The following is a 19,245-nucleotide window of genomic DNA, read 5'->3' as shown; positions in this document are numbered from 1 at the left end:
GGACGTGAAATGATCCATGGTGACCGGGGCTGCCGATGGGCCAAGATGAGATCTCATACTTGACCACCCACCGCCTTTAAATGGCATGGAGGTCAGTGGCGACCTTGTGAGCGCAGTTTTGTGGAGTACTGATGTGTGAAGTGTGGAGGTGATCTACATGGGGTGGGAGATGAAAAGGCCCAGAACACAGCCTTTCTAAAAGTTCTACAGGTTAGATAAGCAGAGGAACGGCAGATGGAGGAGACGTGGGTAGATGCTTCCCCGATAGGAACTGATTCTGCTTGTTTGTGGAGGGTGAGCAGGGATTTGGGAGAAAGGCAGGAAAGCAGCGCATGGTGTGGGACCGCCACTGCATCCCGCTTGGGGGGTTTCACTGTCCCTAGAGCAGGGTTCCGGGGGCCAGAAAGGTGGTTTGGTAGATAAGGCATTGCCTGAGAAGGCTTATAAAGACCAAACAGGTCTCTCTATCTATCTCCTTCCTTTTGTCTGGTCCCAGCATAAGGATTCCAAGATTTCCTCTAAGTAAAAGGATCTGGTGTGGGCGGAGCAAGGAGGCCCTGGCTGGGCTGGGCTGGGCTGGGCCGGGCTAGCTCCTTCAGCCTTGAGCAGAGCGGTGTGTGTGGAGCCTCCGGAACCAGCTCAGCATGGTGGAGTTCGCACCCTTGTCGGTGCCGTGGGAGCGCCGGCTGCAGACCCTCGCGGTCCTTCAGTGGGTCTTCTCCTTTCTGGCCTTGGGTAAGAGGGTAGTCACCCGTACAGGGGAAGGGCCGGGCAGCCCCTGCGGAAGCACAGGATACTTGATGGAGAGATTCAGGAAGGGGCTTTCTTTGCTGGGCTCAGAGTTCCTGTGCAGAGAGGATCCTGGGGTCTGTCATAGCCGTGTGTGGGTAAGTAGGGTCTCCTGTGTCTTGGGAAAGCTTTAGTTTCCGGGAATTGGGCGCAGTTTCTCCAGGCTCTCGCTGCATGCTGCTGAGGGGTGGGGAAGCATCCAGTGCTAGGGAAAGCACTCGCTCGCGTGCTTCCTGCTGCTCTGAGAGGGAAGCTCTCCGTTTTACCTTTGGGGGTGTGTGGGGGGAGGGAGCTGGAACCGAGGCCAGGAAAGAAGGGACCAGCCTCTGCTTCACCAGCTACATGATGGGGATGACAGTGTTGCCCTACGGGGTCTTTGTAGATGAAATGCAGGAAGGTGGGAACCCAAGGCAGACCTGGCCTGACTCCTTAGGTGTGGGTCTGACTCCTGATCCACCACACCCACTGATGTGTGGCTGCTCTCCAGCTCGGCTGTAGACCACGAAGGAAGCGTGGCAGGGAGCACATGGGACTCTCAATCTCCTTTGCTGGCACCAGACTCGGGAAAGATTGCCACCCCAGGACTGGGATTCAGCCTGGGTCCAGATACTGCTGGCTGTCAAAACATTCACATGCTGGGTACATGTTGGTCACACACACATATGCACATGTATATACACGTGTGTGTACATGCTCCCTTAGGGCCACCTCACAAGTCTTCAGCTACAGGATTCATTCCTGCAAAGTGGGCCTTCCAGGACCCTGCCTCTAGCGCCCATTTTCATTGCTCTGCACCTCTATCCCAGGGTTGGTAAACATTTAAGAACCTCTGGTAGGACAGCCGAGCAGAGAAACGGCATACTTGAAAGGCCCCGGCTGTAAATCAGGTAAATCGGGAGCCTGGCCCCTGCTCCTTCCAGAGGAAGGAGGGCTGAGGGGTGGGCAGAGGGCACGGGGAGGAAGTATCCATATAGAAAATAGTCAGTGGGCACAGAAGACAGAAGCAGGAGGCCTAGGCCCATGGCTGGCTTAGGTCAAAGGGCACTGGAGACCCAGAGCCACGTAGGCCATAGCCACAAGCTCACAGGGGCTGAGGGACACCAAGTTCAGCCTGCCCCCTGTGACCCTGAGGGCAGGAGTACGTCTGACTGGGCAAGCTTGTCCCAGCCATGCAGCCTGTGGTACCTGCCTGGCCCTGCTCTGACAGGGCCTAGCGAGACCAGGGAGTATAGCACAGACACCCCCCACCCTACCCCCAGCCAGGAGGAGCGGGAGAAGGAAGGAAAGGGTGCTGGGCTCTTTCTTGCCAAGAGTGGGCGAGGTTACCTACCCCTTATCCTGAGGGCAAAGGAGAGCCATAGACCCAGCAGGAAGTGACAAGGTCCACTTTGTATTAAAGGTCCCTGTGCCTACAGCTGAGTTTCTGCTGTGTGGCGGATGAGGAGATCAAAGGCCGGGCAATCAGAGTGTCTCAGTGGCACCAGACCAGGCCTGTGGGCTGAGACCTGCCTGAGTGTCTCATTTTTTGTTTTGTGGTGTTCTTCTTTCTCTCTTCTTTTCTTTGCAGTCTAAGATCCAAGAGTTTCTGTCATTTCTAAAAGATTAACTTTTAAACTGCTACTCAAGAGCTTCCATAACATCTTCTAGTGTGCATCTGACATCACAAGTTCTAAAATGCTAAAATGTTTACCATCTTGCCTCTTTTTTTTTTTTTTTTTTTTTTGGTTTTTCGAGACAGAGTTTCTCCATGTAGTTTGGTGCCTGTCCTGGATCTCACTCTGTAGACCAGGCTGGCCTTGAACTCACAGAGATCCACCTGGCTCTGCCTCACGAGTGCTGGGATTAAAGATGTGTACCATCACCGCCCAGCTGGCCTCATTTTTTTACTTTGATGATGACGATGATGATGATGACGATGATGATGATGAAGGAATGGCCTCCAAGCCTTGAAAGCATGAGGATCTCAGTTTGAGTCCCAGAACTTCTGTAAAAATGTCAGGCACAGTGACACAAACTTGTAATCTCAGCACTGGGGAGGCAGAGTCAGGAGGGGCCCTGGCACTCGATGGCCAGCTAGCCTAGCCTAATGGGTGAGCCTAGGCTAATGAGAGACACCGTCTCAAAAGGAGGTGGACAGCCCTCCTGAAGTCGACACTCAGGTTGTCCTCTGGACTCTACATACACTCGGACATGTGCATGCACACATCCACCCATAGGTACACACACACACACACACACACACACACACACACACACACACGCACACACACACATGCACACACACGCGCACGCACGCATGCATGCATGCACGCACGCACGCGCTCACACACACACACATGCACACGCACATGCATACGCACATGCCTACACACACACATACACATGTCATAGCAGAGAGGAGAGGTGGAGATGGTGTCCACAGATGCACTACTTAAGGGAGGTTTTAAAGAATAGTGAGGGCCAGGCTAGGGAGATGATTTTTTTTCTTTTTCTTTGGCCTTGAACTCGTGATCCTCCTGCCTCTGCCTCCTTCAGCAAATCCTACTGGTGTGCACCCCCACAACCGGCTGGGGAGATGATTTTGTTGGTAAAGTTGGCTGCACAAACACGAGGTTTAGAGTGTGGGTTCCCAGCACCCACACAAACACCAGGTGGGGCTGGTGGCCTGCCGGTAATATCAACACAAAGCAAGCAGAGACAAGGGATCCCTAGAGCGAACTGGTCAAATCCGTGAGCCTTGGACTCAGGAGAGAGACCCTGCCTCAACAGCAGAGAGTCATAGAGAGTTTAAAAAGACAGAGATCAGAGAGTGACAGGGGAAGGGACCCACAGCAACCTCGAGCCTCCACAAGGGCACCTGAACCCCCTGTCTCAAAAAAAATAAGCTGGAAGGGTTAGGGACTTAGCACAGTGGTGGAGCATCTGCCTAGCAAGCCAAAGGCCCTGGATTAGATCCTCAGCTCTCCAGGGGAAAAAGGTGGACAGTGATAGAGGAAGACACCTGACCTCTGGACTCAACATGCACACCCCCACACCCACCCACACACACACAGAGTTCTTTTTTAAATAAGGTTTTCTCTATGTAGCTTATGCTTGGCCTAAGCTTAAGTGCTCCTGTCTCAGCCTCTAAGAACTCTAATTACAGGCACACACTATGGCAGCGGCTGCTCTTCTCCAGTGCAAAAAGCATAAATAGATACAGTTTAAGTCAGCCTCCCTTCCTCCTTGTCTCCTGCTCGGAGGACCTCTCAGTACCCTCCAAGGGCGGCTGCATCTGTGCGGGCCTCTGTTCCTACTCATGCCGCCGGCTTCCAAGCCCTCTACAACTGTCTCTGAAGATATTTAAGACGAACACAAAGTAACAAAACCACTGCCATTGCTGGTCCTTCCGCCCCTGAGAGGGACCCAGCCTAATGTGAAGGCGGAGCCCGGTACAGATTAGGGCAGGATGAGCCTCTGGCTAGGAAAGAAGGCAGACACCTGGAGGGACAGGCTGGCCCTCAAAGTGCTGGCTGTAGCTGTCTTTTCTTCCAGGTTTTCCACAGACACCATTTGTCTGGGTTTGTAGGAATCCTCCTTGTTTTGGTATTTGTGAATAATTTCATGGCCACTGAAGACCAAGGACCAACGTGGACTTAATCTAAGTATTTACTAATGGAAGAGCAAACACACACCATGGGACATGAATGGAAAGGGGGTGAATTCCTGTGACCCCACACGGTGCTGTGCCTGGAGTAGTTAGGATTATAGTGAGAATGGGTGGGTGGGAGGAGGTAGTGGGGAGCCATGTCTCGTGACATGGAGAGTTTCTGTTTGGGGGGGGTAAAGAGTTCTGGTGACAGGTGACACTAATGGCTGCAAAAAGAATGCACGGATGGCACTGGGCTGTACGCTCACAATGGTGAGGCGATGCCCTGTATGTTCACTACATTTTATTAGAACCAAAAACTTCAGAACGGGGGGGGGGGGAGAGGATTCAGTGCAAGTGTGAGAACCAGAGTTCGATCCCTAGACCCTATGTAAATGCTAGGTTGGCATGACAGTATGCCAGTAATTCCAGCACCCAGAGGGCAGAGACAGGCATGCCGGATCGGCAGCTAGACGAGCCAGTACTGGTGGGCTCTGGGTTCAATTAGGAATAAGGTGGGAAATGATGGGCTAACGTGAGGAGCAGTTGATGAAGATTCCCATTGTCATGCATATGCACACTCCACCCACATATGAACACACAGATACATGCATACCCACCACATACAAATGCAAAAACAACAACAACAACACAAACCTTTCAAACAAAACAAAGTGCCCTGAACACCAAACTGGAAAGCAGTTTCATGGGGGCAAGACTTCATTGGTCGTTTTGGCTGGCCCACCAGCAGTTGGCACTTCATAGATGCTCCATGCAGGATGAGGATTTGTGGCTCTCATCCATACCCTCTGACTTCTAAATCTTTTTGTTCACGCCAGTCTAAAGCCCCCCTCCCCCACACCAGCAAGTCTGTCCCTGTACCTTCTCCAAGTGAGCTTCACAACTGGGTCTGGCTTTCTTTAAGAATCTGAAGGCTGGGGATGTAATTCAGTCAGTAGAGTGATTGCCTAGCATGGGCAAGGCCCTGGGTTGGCTCCTCGACACTGCACAAACCAGGCTTGGTGGACACCTATAATCCCAGGATTTGGGAGGTAGAGGCAGAAGGATTGGGAGTTTAAAGTCATCCTTAGCTACGCAGGGAGTTTGAGGCCAGCCTGGAATACTTGAGACCCCGCTTCACAAGAAAAACAACCAAAACAAGCAAACAGAGAATCCGGGCGCTGGGTGTAGCTCGGTGGTAGGGAGAGCACTTGCCTAGCGTGTATGGATCCAAGGGTTTGATCATGATGCCGAAAGGAAAAACATCAGCAAATAAAAGGTATTGCACTGGTGAGGTGGGGTTGTAGTCATGGGGATGATGCTCCACCAGGTGGGGTGTGGCCCCATGGACCCCCTGCACCTGAGATAATCAGGATCCGCTTGCAGCAAGGGTTGCAGAACCACGGGCAGGAGAGACTTCTGCATTCACCCTGGTCCCAGCCTTGCAGTGCCCCAGGGTAACCAGGTGATGTCCCCACAACACACAAACCAGAGTGGACAGGGTTTGGAAACAGAGAAATCTGGGGTGGCTGGGGCCCTGGCCATGTAGGTGGGTAAGGTGGGGCAGGAACCGGAGATAGTGCCAGCTCACTGAGCTGATGCCTGGCTGAGCTGTCGGGCTGTGAGTTGCAGCAGTTGGACACATGGCAGGGCCTTAGGAAGGAGTCTGGGCTTAGCTGTGCCTGAGGGTGGACAGAAAAGGGCCAGAAAGAAAATTGTCTCCTTTTTCTCTAGGATTCTCAAAGGTAGAAGGCAGAAGCTGATTCAACCTATGGCTCTATTTATGGAGCGCCTGGTGAATGCATAAGGCCTTCCTGGAAGTGGGGGCATTGTAGGTTGAGAGATCTGGTGTAGTGGGGGAAATGCCTTTAGATGGCCCCATGCCAGTGTGGCATGTCCTGATATGTGAGGCATGCAAGCTGGTCTCCTCCCAGTGGTGTGGGCTAGACAGGGGGGTCAGCGCTGGCATGGGGGCACAGTCATGGAAGAGCTAAACTGGAAGAGCTAACTGCCTTCCTCACAGCTCTCAGTCTCTTGCTTGCTTCTCTCCCAGCCCAGATCTGCATCGCCATCTTCATAGGCCTCCTGTTCACAAGGTTCTGGCTCTTCTCTGTCCTATATGCCACCTGGTGGTACCTGGACTGGGACAAGCCGCGGCAGGGAGGCCGGCCCATTCGGTTCTTCAGACGCATGGTCATCTGGAAGTACATGAAGGACTATTTCCCTGTCTCTGTGAGTACCAGGCTTTGGGGGTCAAAGGGCCCCTGGGCCACTCATCTCTGTGGGGACGGGGGGTTCTGCAGAGCAGAAGGCTGGCTGGGAGGCAGGAGCCTGAGAGGCCCATGGAAGAGCATAGTGTCTCTCTGGCTGTGTGACTTGGGGCCAGTATGGTCGCTGAGGAATAAGTGTGGCTTGAAGGGGATATGTGTGTCTTATAAGGGCAAAGCCAGCAGGAGTCAAGGTTCTGGGTGAAGGTGATAAACAGCAGGTCTTAAGAGACCCCACATTACACTCAGCAGATAGGGGGACCCCAGGGTAAGACCTGAGTCACACAGTGAACTCTTCTACAAACTTCTGCTTTGGTCACACTGGGCACCCCAACCAGCTCAGGAAGCTCTGGACAAGCTTCTGGCTTCTGCACTGGTATAGGACTGTCTCAGAGTCCATCCTGCCGTATCACTGGCAGGCAAGGTTTGGCCCATACTGGCCTCGGTGTCCCTAAGGATCAGCAAGCAGTGTGACATCTCCTACCTTGAGTGTCCTCAAATGCTGGCACTTTTGATTCACCGCACTTTCAGGTCATTGTGAACATGTGGCCTTGGACTTGAAGGTTGGTCCTGAGTGGAGCAGATTCCTGAACCTGAGTGAGCAGACTCTGGGGCTCCTTCAGTAGGATAGAGATAGACGGGGCTCTGAGAGGCCCAGGCAGTGCGGGCTGACTGGTGGGATGAAAAGGCAGTCGGGATGCCAGAGGTCAGGCCTGGGTACTTGAAGCATGGCTTACGGAGCTAGACAGACTAGATCCTAATCCAGATCTGCCATGTAGTGTGAGCCCGAGGCGGCTTGCCCAGTCTCTCTGTGCCTCTGTTTTGGTCATGTTTAAGATAGAGATAGCTGGGCATGGTGGCACGCACCTTTAATTCCAGCACTTGGAAGGCAGAGGCAGGAGGAGCTCTGTGAGTTCGAGGTAATCTTGGTCTATATAGTGAGTTCCAGGACAGCCAAGGCTATGAAGAGAGATCCTGTCTAAAAAAAATAAAAAACAGAAATGTTGCTGTACACCTTCTGGACAGTGTGGATTCCAACAGACTGTGCAGACAAAGTCCTCAGACAGCCTAAGCAATAGCTGTTCTCACACCATGTAACCAAGTCAGTAGGACACCGCCTGGACCCTGGGCACTCTGACCTTTACCCCCACCCAACTTCTTCCTCCTGGTGTAGAGTCCCGCCCCTTCCTTTGGTCCAGGACTCAAGTCCTGAGCTATCAAAGGAGGCTGGGTGGGAGAAACAGGCTCACAGAGGTTAAGCCACTTGCTTGCGTCATGGAGACTCCAGTCAAGGACCCTACCCTGTACCTTTTAAGAGTCCTGGGACCCCACAAGGGCTGACAAAGGTTGGGTGACAGTGGCATGCAGGGGCCCCCTAGCTCTCCAGTGAGCAGAGCCTCCAGGGAAAGGGGCTGGGGAGGAGCAGGGAGGGGCTAGCAGAGACTGTCACTCAAGGGCATTGAGCATCTTCGTGTCAAAGGAGAGGGAGCCTGGACTAGCTTGGGGGACTCAGATGAGTGGCAGTCCCCTCTGCCCCTCAGATGTGTATATTCTACAGGGACTCCTGTCTCACAGTGCAGCACAGCGCAGCACAGTGCAGCGCAGCTTGTTGGGACCCAAGAGCAACCATGGACACGTCTTGGACAGAGTCCGCAGTCCCCACCCCAGGACCTCTGAGCTCTGTGACTGAACTCGCTTCCCTGCCTCACCTCTCCCCTGTGTCAGGAAGGGCAGAGTTCTCTGGGAGGGTGCGCCCTCCTTTGAAGGTGTAGGTGGCATGAAGTACAGAGTCAAAGGAAACCTGGTGAGTCCTGACTCACCCGAAGAAAGGCCTCCTGAAGAGCGGACCTCACAGGCAGAGGCGAGGAGCTTGTCCAGAGGCCCCCTGAGCTGGGTTGGGGTGCTCAGTGTGACCAAAGCAGAAGCTAGCCTGAGCTGTGGCTGGAGAGGCGGCTCAGGGCAGTGGAGCCCCCTAGAGGCTACTTCCCGAAACTAGGACGGCTAGCTGGCATTTTCCAGGTCCCGGTAGCCCAGGGCTCTGGAGGACATTTGCTTCTTCCCACTTGGATTCCCAGCAGCAGGGCTGACAGAAATGATAACGAACGAGGAGGTCCACGGTCTTCCTGATCCTTCCACAGCCAGGGGGCTCCCCGCCTGATTTGCAGAAATTCGAATGTTGTTTATTACTTACCCCAGGCTCAGTGCAGAAGGGCCGGCCATGGGTAGGCGATACCAGTGAGTGGCCAGCAGAGGGAGGGCCTGGCTTAGAATAGGAGTGAGCAGGAGGGGACTGTGGCCTGCAGAATTCCTTTTCCACTGACCTCCAGGATACCTTCCCTCTCTTCTGGGCACTTTTCCTTCCCAGCTCTGCTGACACCTCCCGCCACCACCCACAAGCCTCTGCAATCCCCATCAAATGCGGTCATCTTCTGATGATTTTCAAGTTTTGATTATTTGTTACTAAAATTTTTACAAACTAGCTTCCAGGGGTGGAAATATCAAACAAAACCAGGACATTATGCCTGTACCACAGAGCTTTCCAAAGCCATCTTTACTGCTTCCCTAAGAGCTAATGGTGAGGAGGAGTCAGGCCGTTTCCTAGAGGGAACTGTCCCTACCACATGTGAAAAATGGGTCCAGGAGGAGGGTGTCCCTGTGAAGATTTCATCACCCAGAATAAACACACTCTACACAGGCCAAGACCTTGGTAGGGACCATGTTCTGTGACCAGGACCATGACCTGGGGTCAGGAAATGCTGAGCACATCACACTGACCATTGTCAAAGTCAGCTTGGTACAATGCAGATCACCTCTCACCCCACCCCTGCCCCTGCCCCTGTCCCTCCCAGCAAGTAGCTTCCAGGAGGCTTTCTCAATCCTTATTGGCAATCGGGACTAGATAAGTCCTGTGTTCTGGCTGGCACCTACCTCCTATGCACCAGTACCAATGCCCAGAGACAGACGGGGCGGGGGAGATGGCAAACTCCATCCCCTTAGTGAGGACCACTGCTCCAGAACCTGTGTTCTGGATTCTAAACTCCCCCCGACTCATCCCTCCTTCCCTCTGCCCTAAGTCCAACCAAGAACCTCTCTCTGCCTGCATTGCCCTGGCTCCACAGCCCCCCACCCCATTATCCGTGCTTTCACAGTGTACCCTGCCTTGGGATAAAAGCCATCTTTGTAGCAGCACGCAAAGGCCCTGCAGTCTGGGCTCTTTCCTCCCTGGCTTTCTCCTCACTTTCTCGGTCCCAGTTCTCCGAACGTAAGCCGTATCACCAGTGCAGGGGCCCTAAATGGAGCACACCCCACTTCATTAATCCCCACCACCTTTCACACAGAGTTCTGACAGGGCTTTGCACTTGGGGCCTGGATGCCTGGGCTCTGCCCCTTCATTAGCTGTGTGAGCCAGAGAAAGACCAAGGGTCTCAGTTTCCCCCTCTGTACACTGGGGTGCTGATACCAGAAATGTTCTCAGGGGTGGCAGCGGAGGACAGAGTGGGTTGGTGTGTGTGCTGTGCCTGGCACGAAGTCGGTGCTGGGCCTGTTCGTCCACTGAGACACTCTTTCCAGCTCCCAGGGCTTATACAGGCTGCATGTCTTCAACTCTGCAATAGTCTCAGTGGTAAGACTTACAGCGCTGTATGGACCATAAGCAACACACCTTCTACTAGATTTGCAGAGTGTATCTTGATACGATGTTTAGGATGGAGGGGAAATAGAGCTTAGAAATGAAGGATACATCCACAGATGGCAGTGAGTGTCCGCCAAATGACCCCATTGTGTTGCAGGAAGGTGGGGCAGAGAATTTAGCTGAGAATCTGGAGAGGCCAAACCCGGACCCAGGGCCACCCGGGGAACTAAAAGCAGGCGCAGATAGAATATCCAGCCTTTCCTTCATCCATCCATCTGACTGTGAGGCAGGATGCAGGGAAGTCGCTCCAGCCCTGCATACACACATGTGCCCACCCAACCAGCCATACACACATGCATACACACACATACACACTTGCACTCATCCATACACACAAGGAATTTACACCCAAGGCCAGCACCAGATGTACTGAATCAAACCCTGTCTTCCTGCCAAGTGATTTATGTGCACAGGTAGGCCACGAACCGCTTTTCCTACATGAGAATATTGATCCACTTGCCGTTGAAGCAGTTGAATAGGCTGCTGATGCGGAAGCCTGGGGGAGGGGCCCGGATTTTGCAAGGTTGACTAGAAAGCTCCAGAGCTAGTCCTGAATGCCCTGTGTCCTGAAGCAAAGGCTTTCTGGATCCCTCCTGTGCTCTCTGAAGGAGATGGCAGGCCTCAAATCCAAGTCACCTCTGGTTTGGGGCGGTTCTCTCATCCCCTCTGCCCTCCATTTGCTTACTTGCGCAAGGGCGCTCTCACATGGCAGCCCGCCCCTAGGGCCCTGGGAAGTGTCACAAGCTAGCAGTACTGGTGCTTGGTGTGTCCCAAAAGAGCCGAGAGGACAGCGGACTCGGGAGCATGGGAGCCTCGGAAGGTCTGAGAAGGCACAGGGCACACGTGGAGAGACGGGGCTGAAGTAGTGTAATAGCGCCCTGGGTGATGTTCGGGTCTTCTGTGCAGGCATGGAGAAGGACCTTGCAATTAAAAGCAATATTTCAGAACCTTCCTTCAGAACTGAAAACATGTTCATACCTATCAGGCCCACGTTGTTCCTAACAGCCAAACAGCAGAGATGACTCAAGTGTTCAGCGGCTGATAAACTAAATACAGTCTGTCCATATGATGGAATATTATTTGGTCATAAAAAAGGAGTGAAGTACTGATCTGTGACAGAGCATGAAAGAGACCTTGGAAATAGGCCAGTAAGTCCAAGAGGCCAGTTACAAAGGTCGTATGTGTATGGCTTCGTTTATACACTGTCCAGAACAGGCAAACCAGCTGAAGAACAGATCAGAGGTTACCAGGGCTGGGGAGAAAGAAGTGAGTCACAATGTCATGGGTTCCCTTCTGGAGCCGGGAGTGTGCTCTAGATCAGTGGTGAGGTTGCACAGCTGTCCGGGGTGCACTGGTGAGGTTGCACAGCTGTCCGGGGTGCACTGGTGAGGTTGCACAGCTGTCCGGGGGTGCACTGGTGAGGTTGCACAGCTGTCCGGGGTGCACTGGTGAGGTTGCACAGCTGTCCGGGATGCACTGGTGAGGTTGCACAGCTGTCCGGGGTGCACTGGTGAGGTTGCACAGCTGTCCGGGATGCACTGGTGAGGTTGCACAGCTGTCCGGAGTGCACTGGTGAGGTTGCACAGCTGTCCGGGGTGCACTGGTGAGGTTGCACAGCTGTCTGGGGTGCACTGGTGAGGTTGCACAGCTGTCCGGGGTGCACTGGTGAGGTTGCACAGCTGTCCGGGGTGCACTGGTGAGGTTGTACAGCTGTCCGGGGTGCACTGGTGAGGTTGCACAGCTGTCCGGGGTGCACTGGTGAGGTTGCACAGCTGTCCGGGGTGCACTGGTGAGGTTGCACAGCTGTCCGGGGTGCACTGGTGAGGTTGCACAGCTGTCCGGGGTGCACCCGACCACACATGTTCAAGCCTGGATCTTACGGTATACAGATGACACCAACAAAAACGAGGGGTCCCAGAGTCCAGCAGTCCGGCTGCTCCCTTCTCTCGCCCCCACTGCCCAGTGCCAGGCCCAGCCAGGACTTCTCCACCCACCACCTTGCTTGGCCACCCTCCCCTCTTCTAGCAGAACTGAGGGAACTGCAGAGGGACCCGTGTACTTCACCAACTCCCCTCTTCTTCCTCGGCCTCCTGGGAACCTGCAACAAGCCTGGCAGGGACGCGTCACCGCTGTCCTGTTAGCAAATGCAACCGAGGCGGCACCAAGGAGCCGGGAGCCAGGCACAGCCCTGTGACGAGCTCCTGGACTCCTAGCTTAGGGCTCCCTCTCCTGCGGTGGAATCCAGGTGAGGACAGGATTGGGTCGAGGTGCCTTCCTTCTGAGGAGCTGCCTCTCCCACCGGCTTCCTTCCTTCTCTCCCTCGGTCTGCTCTTCCCAGAGCATCTCCTCTCTCCCACCACGTGTGGCCACACAACCTCTGAGCTTCACAGGGAAATGGAGCAGCGGGACAGTTAGCACAGTAGACATCGCCTCTGGGAAAGCTCAAACTGGGCCTCAGTGGGACCACAATCACCCTCCAGTGCACACACTTGCATGTGTGCATGTAAATACGTATGCAAATGCCAGCTCACTTGGTCCCCATCCTCACCAGGATATTTCTCTGTACACAGATGCTTTGTTATCAAGGGTGCAACTATTCGTTTGTTCACTTGTTTATTTAAACCAGTGATGTGTTCTTGTTCAATATTCCAGAGAACAAAAAAAGCAGGTATGAGAGACTTCGTTTTAGGACTGGAGAATGGCTCAGGCAGTAAAGCGCTTGCCTCACAAGCCCAGGGACTCGAATTTGATGCCCAGTACTAGTGTAAAAACGCCAGGTTGTAATGCTCACTTCAGTCCTGTCGCTGGGGTGGAAACAGAGGACCCCCGGGGTTCGCTGGCCAGATAGTGTAGCCTCACTTGTGAATGCTGGGCCAAATGAGAGACCCTTGTCTCAAAGGACGTAAGTGATACCTGAGGTTGTCCTCTGACCTACACGCACACACACACACACACACACACACAGAGTCCCTACTCCCCCATTCTAGGCATACCCATCACCCCAGATCCCATCCCTGGGAGCAGCTCGGACCATTAGCCGTGGTGTCCCCTCCTCTCCCCTTGCCATGTCCTGCACACTTTGCCCTGCTTCTTGCTGTTCACGTAACATGCCATCCTGGCTTGCTTCATACTCCTCTGTGGCCGGAGTCCTCCCTCGTCTGCCTCACTCCCAGTTTGCCCAGACAAGCCCTGTTGGTGGACAAGTTCCTGATGTTAGCAAAAACTGATGCTTCCGTGAATGGCACGGCTCGGATGGCATTTGACCAGAATGCAAACGATCCTGTAGGCTAAATCATTCCTTGGCAGTGGGGCTCCTGGGATGGGAGATCTGTTCTCTTTTGTTTTGCTTTTTCGCAAATGTCCAGTTGTTTTCACAGAGGTGCAGAATGTAAATAGCAAGCGTTCCCACGTGTGGAGCAAGGAATGAGCAGCATTGGCAGGATCCTGCGTAAGCCAGAGCCCTGACCTTGCTGGGGTTTCCATCATCTCCTAGGTCCCCTCTGTACTAGGGGAAGGGGCTAGGCCTTGTCCGGGAAGGCAACAGCCCCCCCCCCCCCCCCCCCCCCCCCCCCCCGCCTGTGGCTCCTGCAGGCCTTGCAGGGAGGGGCTTGCTGTGCTCTGGAGGGGTTTGGTGGACTCCGTGTGGTAAGAGGTCAGAGGTCAACTCAAGATTGAGGACAGGAGGATTGGAAGCTCTGTAGTCCGCATGGGGACAGGCTTAGGACCTCATCTCTACTGTCAGGATGTTGAGGCCGGCTGCTTCGGTGGCCTCAGAGACAGCAAGAAGCATGCCCAGGGAGACAGCTACCGTGAGTTTCAGCTTGCTGACAGGGTGACGGTTCACCTGGCAAAGCTTAGCCGGTGGAAAGGGCTGCCCTTCTCCCAGGGGGTGCAAAGTCCCTGCCACCTGTCTTACCAGGACGCCTCCTGCCCAGGTGTGCCAGGAGATATGGGCTGTTCTCAGCTCCCATAGCTGTGGCTCCCAGAGCACAGGGCACTGAGACCCGGAGAGCAGGTTCCTGGCAGTGGGAAGGGATTGGTGCCACCTAGAACACAGCCTCCAGCAATGATCTTTGGACTTGGCTACCACCCAGGCAGATCAGTGTGTGTGTGTGTGTGTGTGTGTGTGTGTGTGTGTGTGTGTGTGTGTGTGTGTGTGTGTGTGTGATGGCCCACTAGTGGAGGTCAGAGAACAACTGAAGGAGCTGGTTCTTGCCTTCCATCTAATTTGTGACAGGGTCTCTGCTGTTTCCTTCCTGTTCAGGCCAGGTTAGCTAGTCCTCCGGCTTCTAGAGAGTCTCCCGTTTCTGCCCCCACCTCACTGTGGATGATGGCCATCCATGCCGTGTATCTGACTTTGACATGGGTTCTGGGAATCCAGACTCAAGCCCTTGCGCTTACACAGCGAATGCTTTTACACAGTGGGCCATCTCCTCAGCCCCCGCCATACCCGTTTCTCACCCCACTTCACCGAGAACTGTGGGATGGCATGTGGCTCTCACTCCATTTCTGGTGGTAACTCTGGGCCCTTGATGCTTCAGGCCTGACCAGTCAGGGTAAGTTTCTGCCCTGGCCCTGGCATGGCACAGAGAGTTAGTAAAGTTGGAGTTAGGTTTGGCCTGGGGACAGCAGAAACACTCCCATGACCCACCAGTTCCACAGGACCAGAGCCGGTCTCAGGCCCCCGAGGGCTGTCAACAAGATCAAAATCTGTTCCTGGTCTAGCTTGTAATCACTCACTCCTCGGGTGGATGGGCCAACTTGTCTTTTGAGTGAGGTTGAGATGGAGTGATTCCAGCACAGTGAGGCCCCCTTGTGGCCCTCACGTCCTTCACTTGTGTACTTTCCTATCGCTACGAAGAGACACCGTGACCCAGACAACCGATAAAAGGAAACACTTAACCAGGGGCTTGCCCACAGTTTCAGAGGTCAGTCCACGGTCGTCACGGCAGGAGGTATAGTGGCATGCAGGCAGGCATGGCGCTGGAGTAAGGATAAGTAGGGAGCTTATCCTCAAGTTGGGGGCAGAGAGAAAGGCAGACCGGGCCCGGTATTGGCTTTTGAAATCTCAAAGCCCACTCCCAGTGACACACCTCCTCCAACAAAGCCACACCTCCTAGTCCTTTCCAAAACAGTTCCACCAACTAGGGATCAAGCATTCAGATATATGAGCCTATAGGAGCCAATCCCATTCAAACCATCACAGCATCCCACCCAGTAGTTAGGAATTCCGGTCCCTTTTCACTTGAACCTCTCAGCAGAAGGGACAGGGTCTTCCTGAGACAGGGTCAAATATTCCAACTTCACATAGGCCTGGGTGAACAATTTGCCCAAAGCCAGCATCTGGTCTGTGAAACCTTCGGCACCGATGTATCATCCACTGTCCCACACAACACCTCTCTCTGCAGAAGCATCCAGGAAGCTCAGGCTTATGATGAACCTGAGACTCTGAGTCCCAGAGTAACACAGAGCAGTAGAAGAGCCAGGACTGGCATACAGACCCTGCTGCTCATCACCAGCTTGCTGTCTCTTGCAGTTGGTCAAGACGGCTGAGCTGGACCCTTCCCAGAACTACATCGCAGGCTTCCACCCCCATGGAGTCCTGGCCGCAGGGGCCTTTCTCAACCTGTGTACTGAAAGCACGGGCTTTACCTCACTCTTCCCAGGAATCCGCCCTTACCTGATGATGCTGACTCTGTGGTTCCGGGCCCCCTTCTTCCGGGATTACATCATGAGCGGGGGTGAGTCTCCTCCAGGGCCCCAAGTAGCTCAGGAAGATGAGGCTGCTGGGTAGGCAGAGGCATCTGGGAACAGGCTGTCCGTAGTTCTGTGTTCCTTCCAAGTGCTGGTTCAGCAATAGCAGAGGCTAAACCCAAAGAAGAACTTCCTGCATCGCTGTGCTGGGAAAGCCCATGCTGGGGTGGGAGGAGGAAGAGGGTTCAGAGATCCCCAGCTGGTGGGGGTGTCGTGGGGGGAATCCTGGCTCTGTGAGCATTGTTGATGGTTTCTCTCTTGGGCTGTTCTCATCTTCACAGTCCTGCCCCTTCCCCTGGTGTCTGACCCACCTTGCTCTCTCCCTAGGGCTGGTCACATCAGAAAAGGAGAGTGCTGGTCACATCCTGAACAGGAAGGGCGGTGGGAACTTGCTGGCCATCATCGTCGGGGGCTCCCAGGAGGCCCTGGATGCCAGGCCCGGAGCCTACAAGCTGCTGCTGAAGAATCGCAAGGGCTTCGTCAGGCTTGCCCTGATGTATGGGTACGGAATTCTGGGGACAACACTCTGGGTTGGGGAGACAGCAAAGATGATCATAGCTTCTATTTTGGCAAGGAGATTCTCAGGCCATATGACGAAAATTGTTAAGTTGGTGCCTCACAGCCGAGTTTCTAGATACATTTCCATAAAGGAGACTGGGGGAATCAGTGGTGAGAAGGGACATGTTTCCTGCTGCTGGTGTGTGCCCTGGGACCTTTGGGAATCTGGGAGGGTAGGGCTGGGAGAGGCATCATTGAGGAAGCTGAGCAGCCAGCTGGCACAAGGAGGAGATTTTTCTAGGTGAAAAGTAAAAATGTTTTCCCCTGAGGAGGAGGCTCTAGAACCTTCTGATCTACCCTTCATGGTAGCCACATGAGAGACTGGGGGCCTGAAAAGGCTCTCTGGAGGTCAGAGAGGGCTCAAGGCAGATCTGCTCCAGTTCCTGGCTGGGTGACCTTTGCATCTGTGCCTTTCTGGATTCTCCCATACTCCCCTGTGTCCTCTAGGGCAGCCCTCGTGCCAATCTTCTCCTTCGGGGAGAACAACCTGTTTAACCAAGTTGAGAACACATATGGCACCTGGCTGCGCTGTGTCCAGAACCGACTGCAGAAGATCATGGGCATCTCCCTCCCTCTCTTCCATGGCCGCGGTATCTTCCAGTACAGCTTCGGGCTCATGCCCTTCCGCCAGCCCATCACCACCGTAGGTGAGCTGAGATCCAGCCTGGCCAGGGCAGGCTGCAGGAACAGGGCCTGGGCTAGATGCTGCAGGGAGCTTGAGGGTGGGAAAGATACGCCCTCATCCTCATGGGACTCACATTCTAGACAGGAATGCACACCCACACATAGATAACCCTACCAGAGGGAAGTCTGGGATAAGAGCTGTAACAGACATAAAGGTACTGATGGCTGAGTACTCATTCTCAAGAAGGGACAGCAGGGGACCTGCTGTGTGTCAGACATTACACTTGTCATTTGACATTTTCAAGCTTGGTTTTTCCTAGCAACCTTTGAGGTAGGGACTATTATCTCCATTTCACTGATATAAAGTGAGGCCCAAAGGAGTTAAATAAATTCCCAAAGCTCAGGGTTGGGGATTTAGCTCAGTGGTAGAGCGCTTGCCTAGCAAGTGCAAGGCCCTGGGCTTGGTCCTCAGCTCCGACAAAAAAAAAAAAAAAAAAAATTCCCAAAGCTCACATTGCCTTTGAGGGACAGAGCTGAGGCTGTAACCGGAGTCTGTCTGACCTTCGTTAGGCCAGAGAGGGAGGGGTTAATTGTGATCCAGATGGTAGAGTGAGGCCTGTGAAAAGAAAGCAGAGAGCAGAGATGTTAAAATTCTGTGCAGGGATGGGGAGATGGCTCAACTGATAAAGGACTTGCTGAGCAAGCGTCAAGATGTGAGTTTGACCTCCAGTACCCATATAGAAGCCAGGCTGGGTGGTATGCACTGTAATCCCAGGACTGAGGGGGACCGAAATAGGAGGACCTCTGTCTAGGTCTGGTGGCTGGCAGTCTACCAGTTGGCAAGCTCCAGGTTAGTGAGAAACCTTGTCTCAAAAAAACAGGATGAAGCACGATTGAAGAAAATGTTCAGCATTGACCCTAGGCTTCCCATATGCTCACACATGCACACAAACACATGCGTGTACAAAAAAGAACGTTTTAAAAATCTGTGTGCCAACCAATAATCAATAGACTCTGCATTAGACTCTGGGGGCTCTTCCTGTAAGAAATGAACCTGAGCTTGGGTGTAGAGACTTAGCACAACTTTTCAGCTATTTGGACTTCTCTTTTGTTTTCTTCTTGATTCCCATTTGACATTTGTAGAGGGGACTCTGTTCATTTCAACTCTACCCATCCATCTATCCACCCACCCATCTACCTGTTCACCCACCCCTCCATCTATCTACCACCCATCTATTCAATCCATCTATCCACCTACCCATCCATCCATCCACCCACTCATCCATCTATTCACCCACCCATCCATCTATCTACCCACCCATCCATCTATTCACCCACCCATCAATCTATTCACCTACCCATCCATCCATCCACCCACCCATAGTTGAGCACAGATTTGGTAATCCTTGCATAATGGCCTTACTGGTTCATATGGTGATATCAGTCCTCATGTATTTGAACATTGTTGCTGCTGCTGCTGCCTCCAGAGAGATTTCCAAGAGGAGAGGGCACTGCTTGCACAGCCACACAGATTCAGAAGTTTTAGAAGAGTCTTCCTGGTTCTTCCCTCTGACCATGGAGCATTACATATCAGTGCTACCTGGGCTGTGACACCCCCACCCCAATCTAGAAGTGCAGGCACCTCCAGTTCTGACACGTTGAGCCCTCAGAATCACATGTGTGCACCCCTAGCGTTTAAAATCTAGTACTGCTTCCATCTGGTTACTTGGATAAATGACGTAACTTCTCTGAGCCTCATTGTACCCAGTAGGAATAATGACAGGTTTTGTTTGCCTGGGACTAAGGGAGAGAATGCATATAAAGTGCATGCACATTGCCCAGCATACCGAAAGCTGGCTGTTAGTATACTGAGAGTCTGGAGTGAGTCGTCCTAAAACCTTAGAACTCAGTGCCTGAGGGCGAGGGACACAGCT

At 53.4% G+C, this 19,245-nt stretch overlaps 1 protein-coding gene and 1 long non-coding RNA gene across 3 annotated transcripts in view; one reads left to right on the top strand and one right to left on the bottom strand.

Annotated features, from left to right (window-relative positions):
• Positions 1-589: 589 nt before the first annotated feature.
• Mogat2 (monoacylglycerol O-acyltransferase 2) overlaps positions 590-19,245 on the top strand; it is a 19,277-nt gene continuing 621 nt past the window's right edge. Inside the window, exons 1-5 of the mRNA XM_016000739.3 lie at positions 590-735; positions 6,471-6,649; positions 15,912-16,116; positions 16,457-16,631; positions 17,135-17,334. Of these exons, the coding sequence (XP_015856225.2) occupies positions 645-735; positions 6,471-6,649; positions 15,912-16,116; positions 16,457-16,631; positions 17,135-17,334 (850 nt within the window). The 5' untranslated portion in view covers positions 590-644. The remainder of the gene's footprint in view (positions 736-6,470; positions 6,650-15,911; positions 16,117-16,456; positions 16,632-17,134; positions 17,335-19,245) is intronic.
• Positions 17,307-19,245, bottom strand: part of LOC107401834 (uncharacterized) — a 27,437-nt gene continuing 25,498 nt past the window's right edge. For both annotated transcript variants that reach the window (XR_013043430.1, XR_013043441.1), the window contains 2 exons: positions 18,735-18,880; positions 17,307-17,927 (listed from right to left, as the gene is read on the bottom strand). This is a non-coding gene — a long non-coding RNA (uncharacterized LOC107401834). The remainder of the gene's footprint in view (positions 17,928-18,734; positions 18,881-19,245) is intronic.

Source organism: Peromyscus maniculatus, chromosome 1 (genome assembly GCF_049852395.1).
Source record: "Peromyscus maniculatus bairdii isolate BWxNUB_F1_BW_parent chromosome 1, HU_Pman_BW_mat_3.1, whole genome shotgun sequence".
NCBI lineage: Eukaryota > Metazoa > Chordata > Mammalia > Rodentia > Cricetidae > Peromyscus > Peromyscus maniculatus.
The sequence above is the reverse complement of the archived record's forward strand: the minus strand, read 5'-3'. Positions and strand labels throughout refer to the sequence as shown.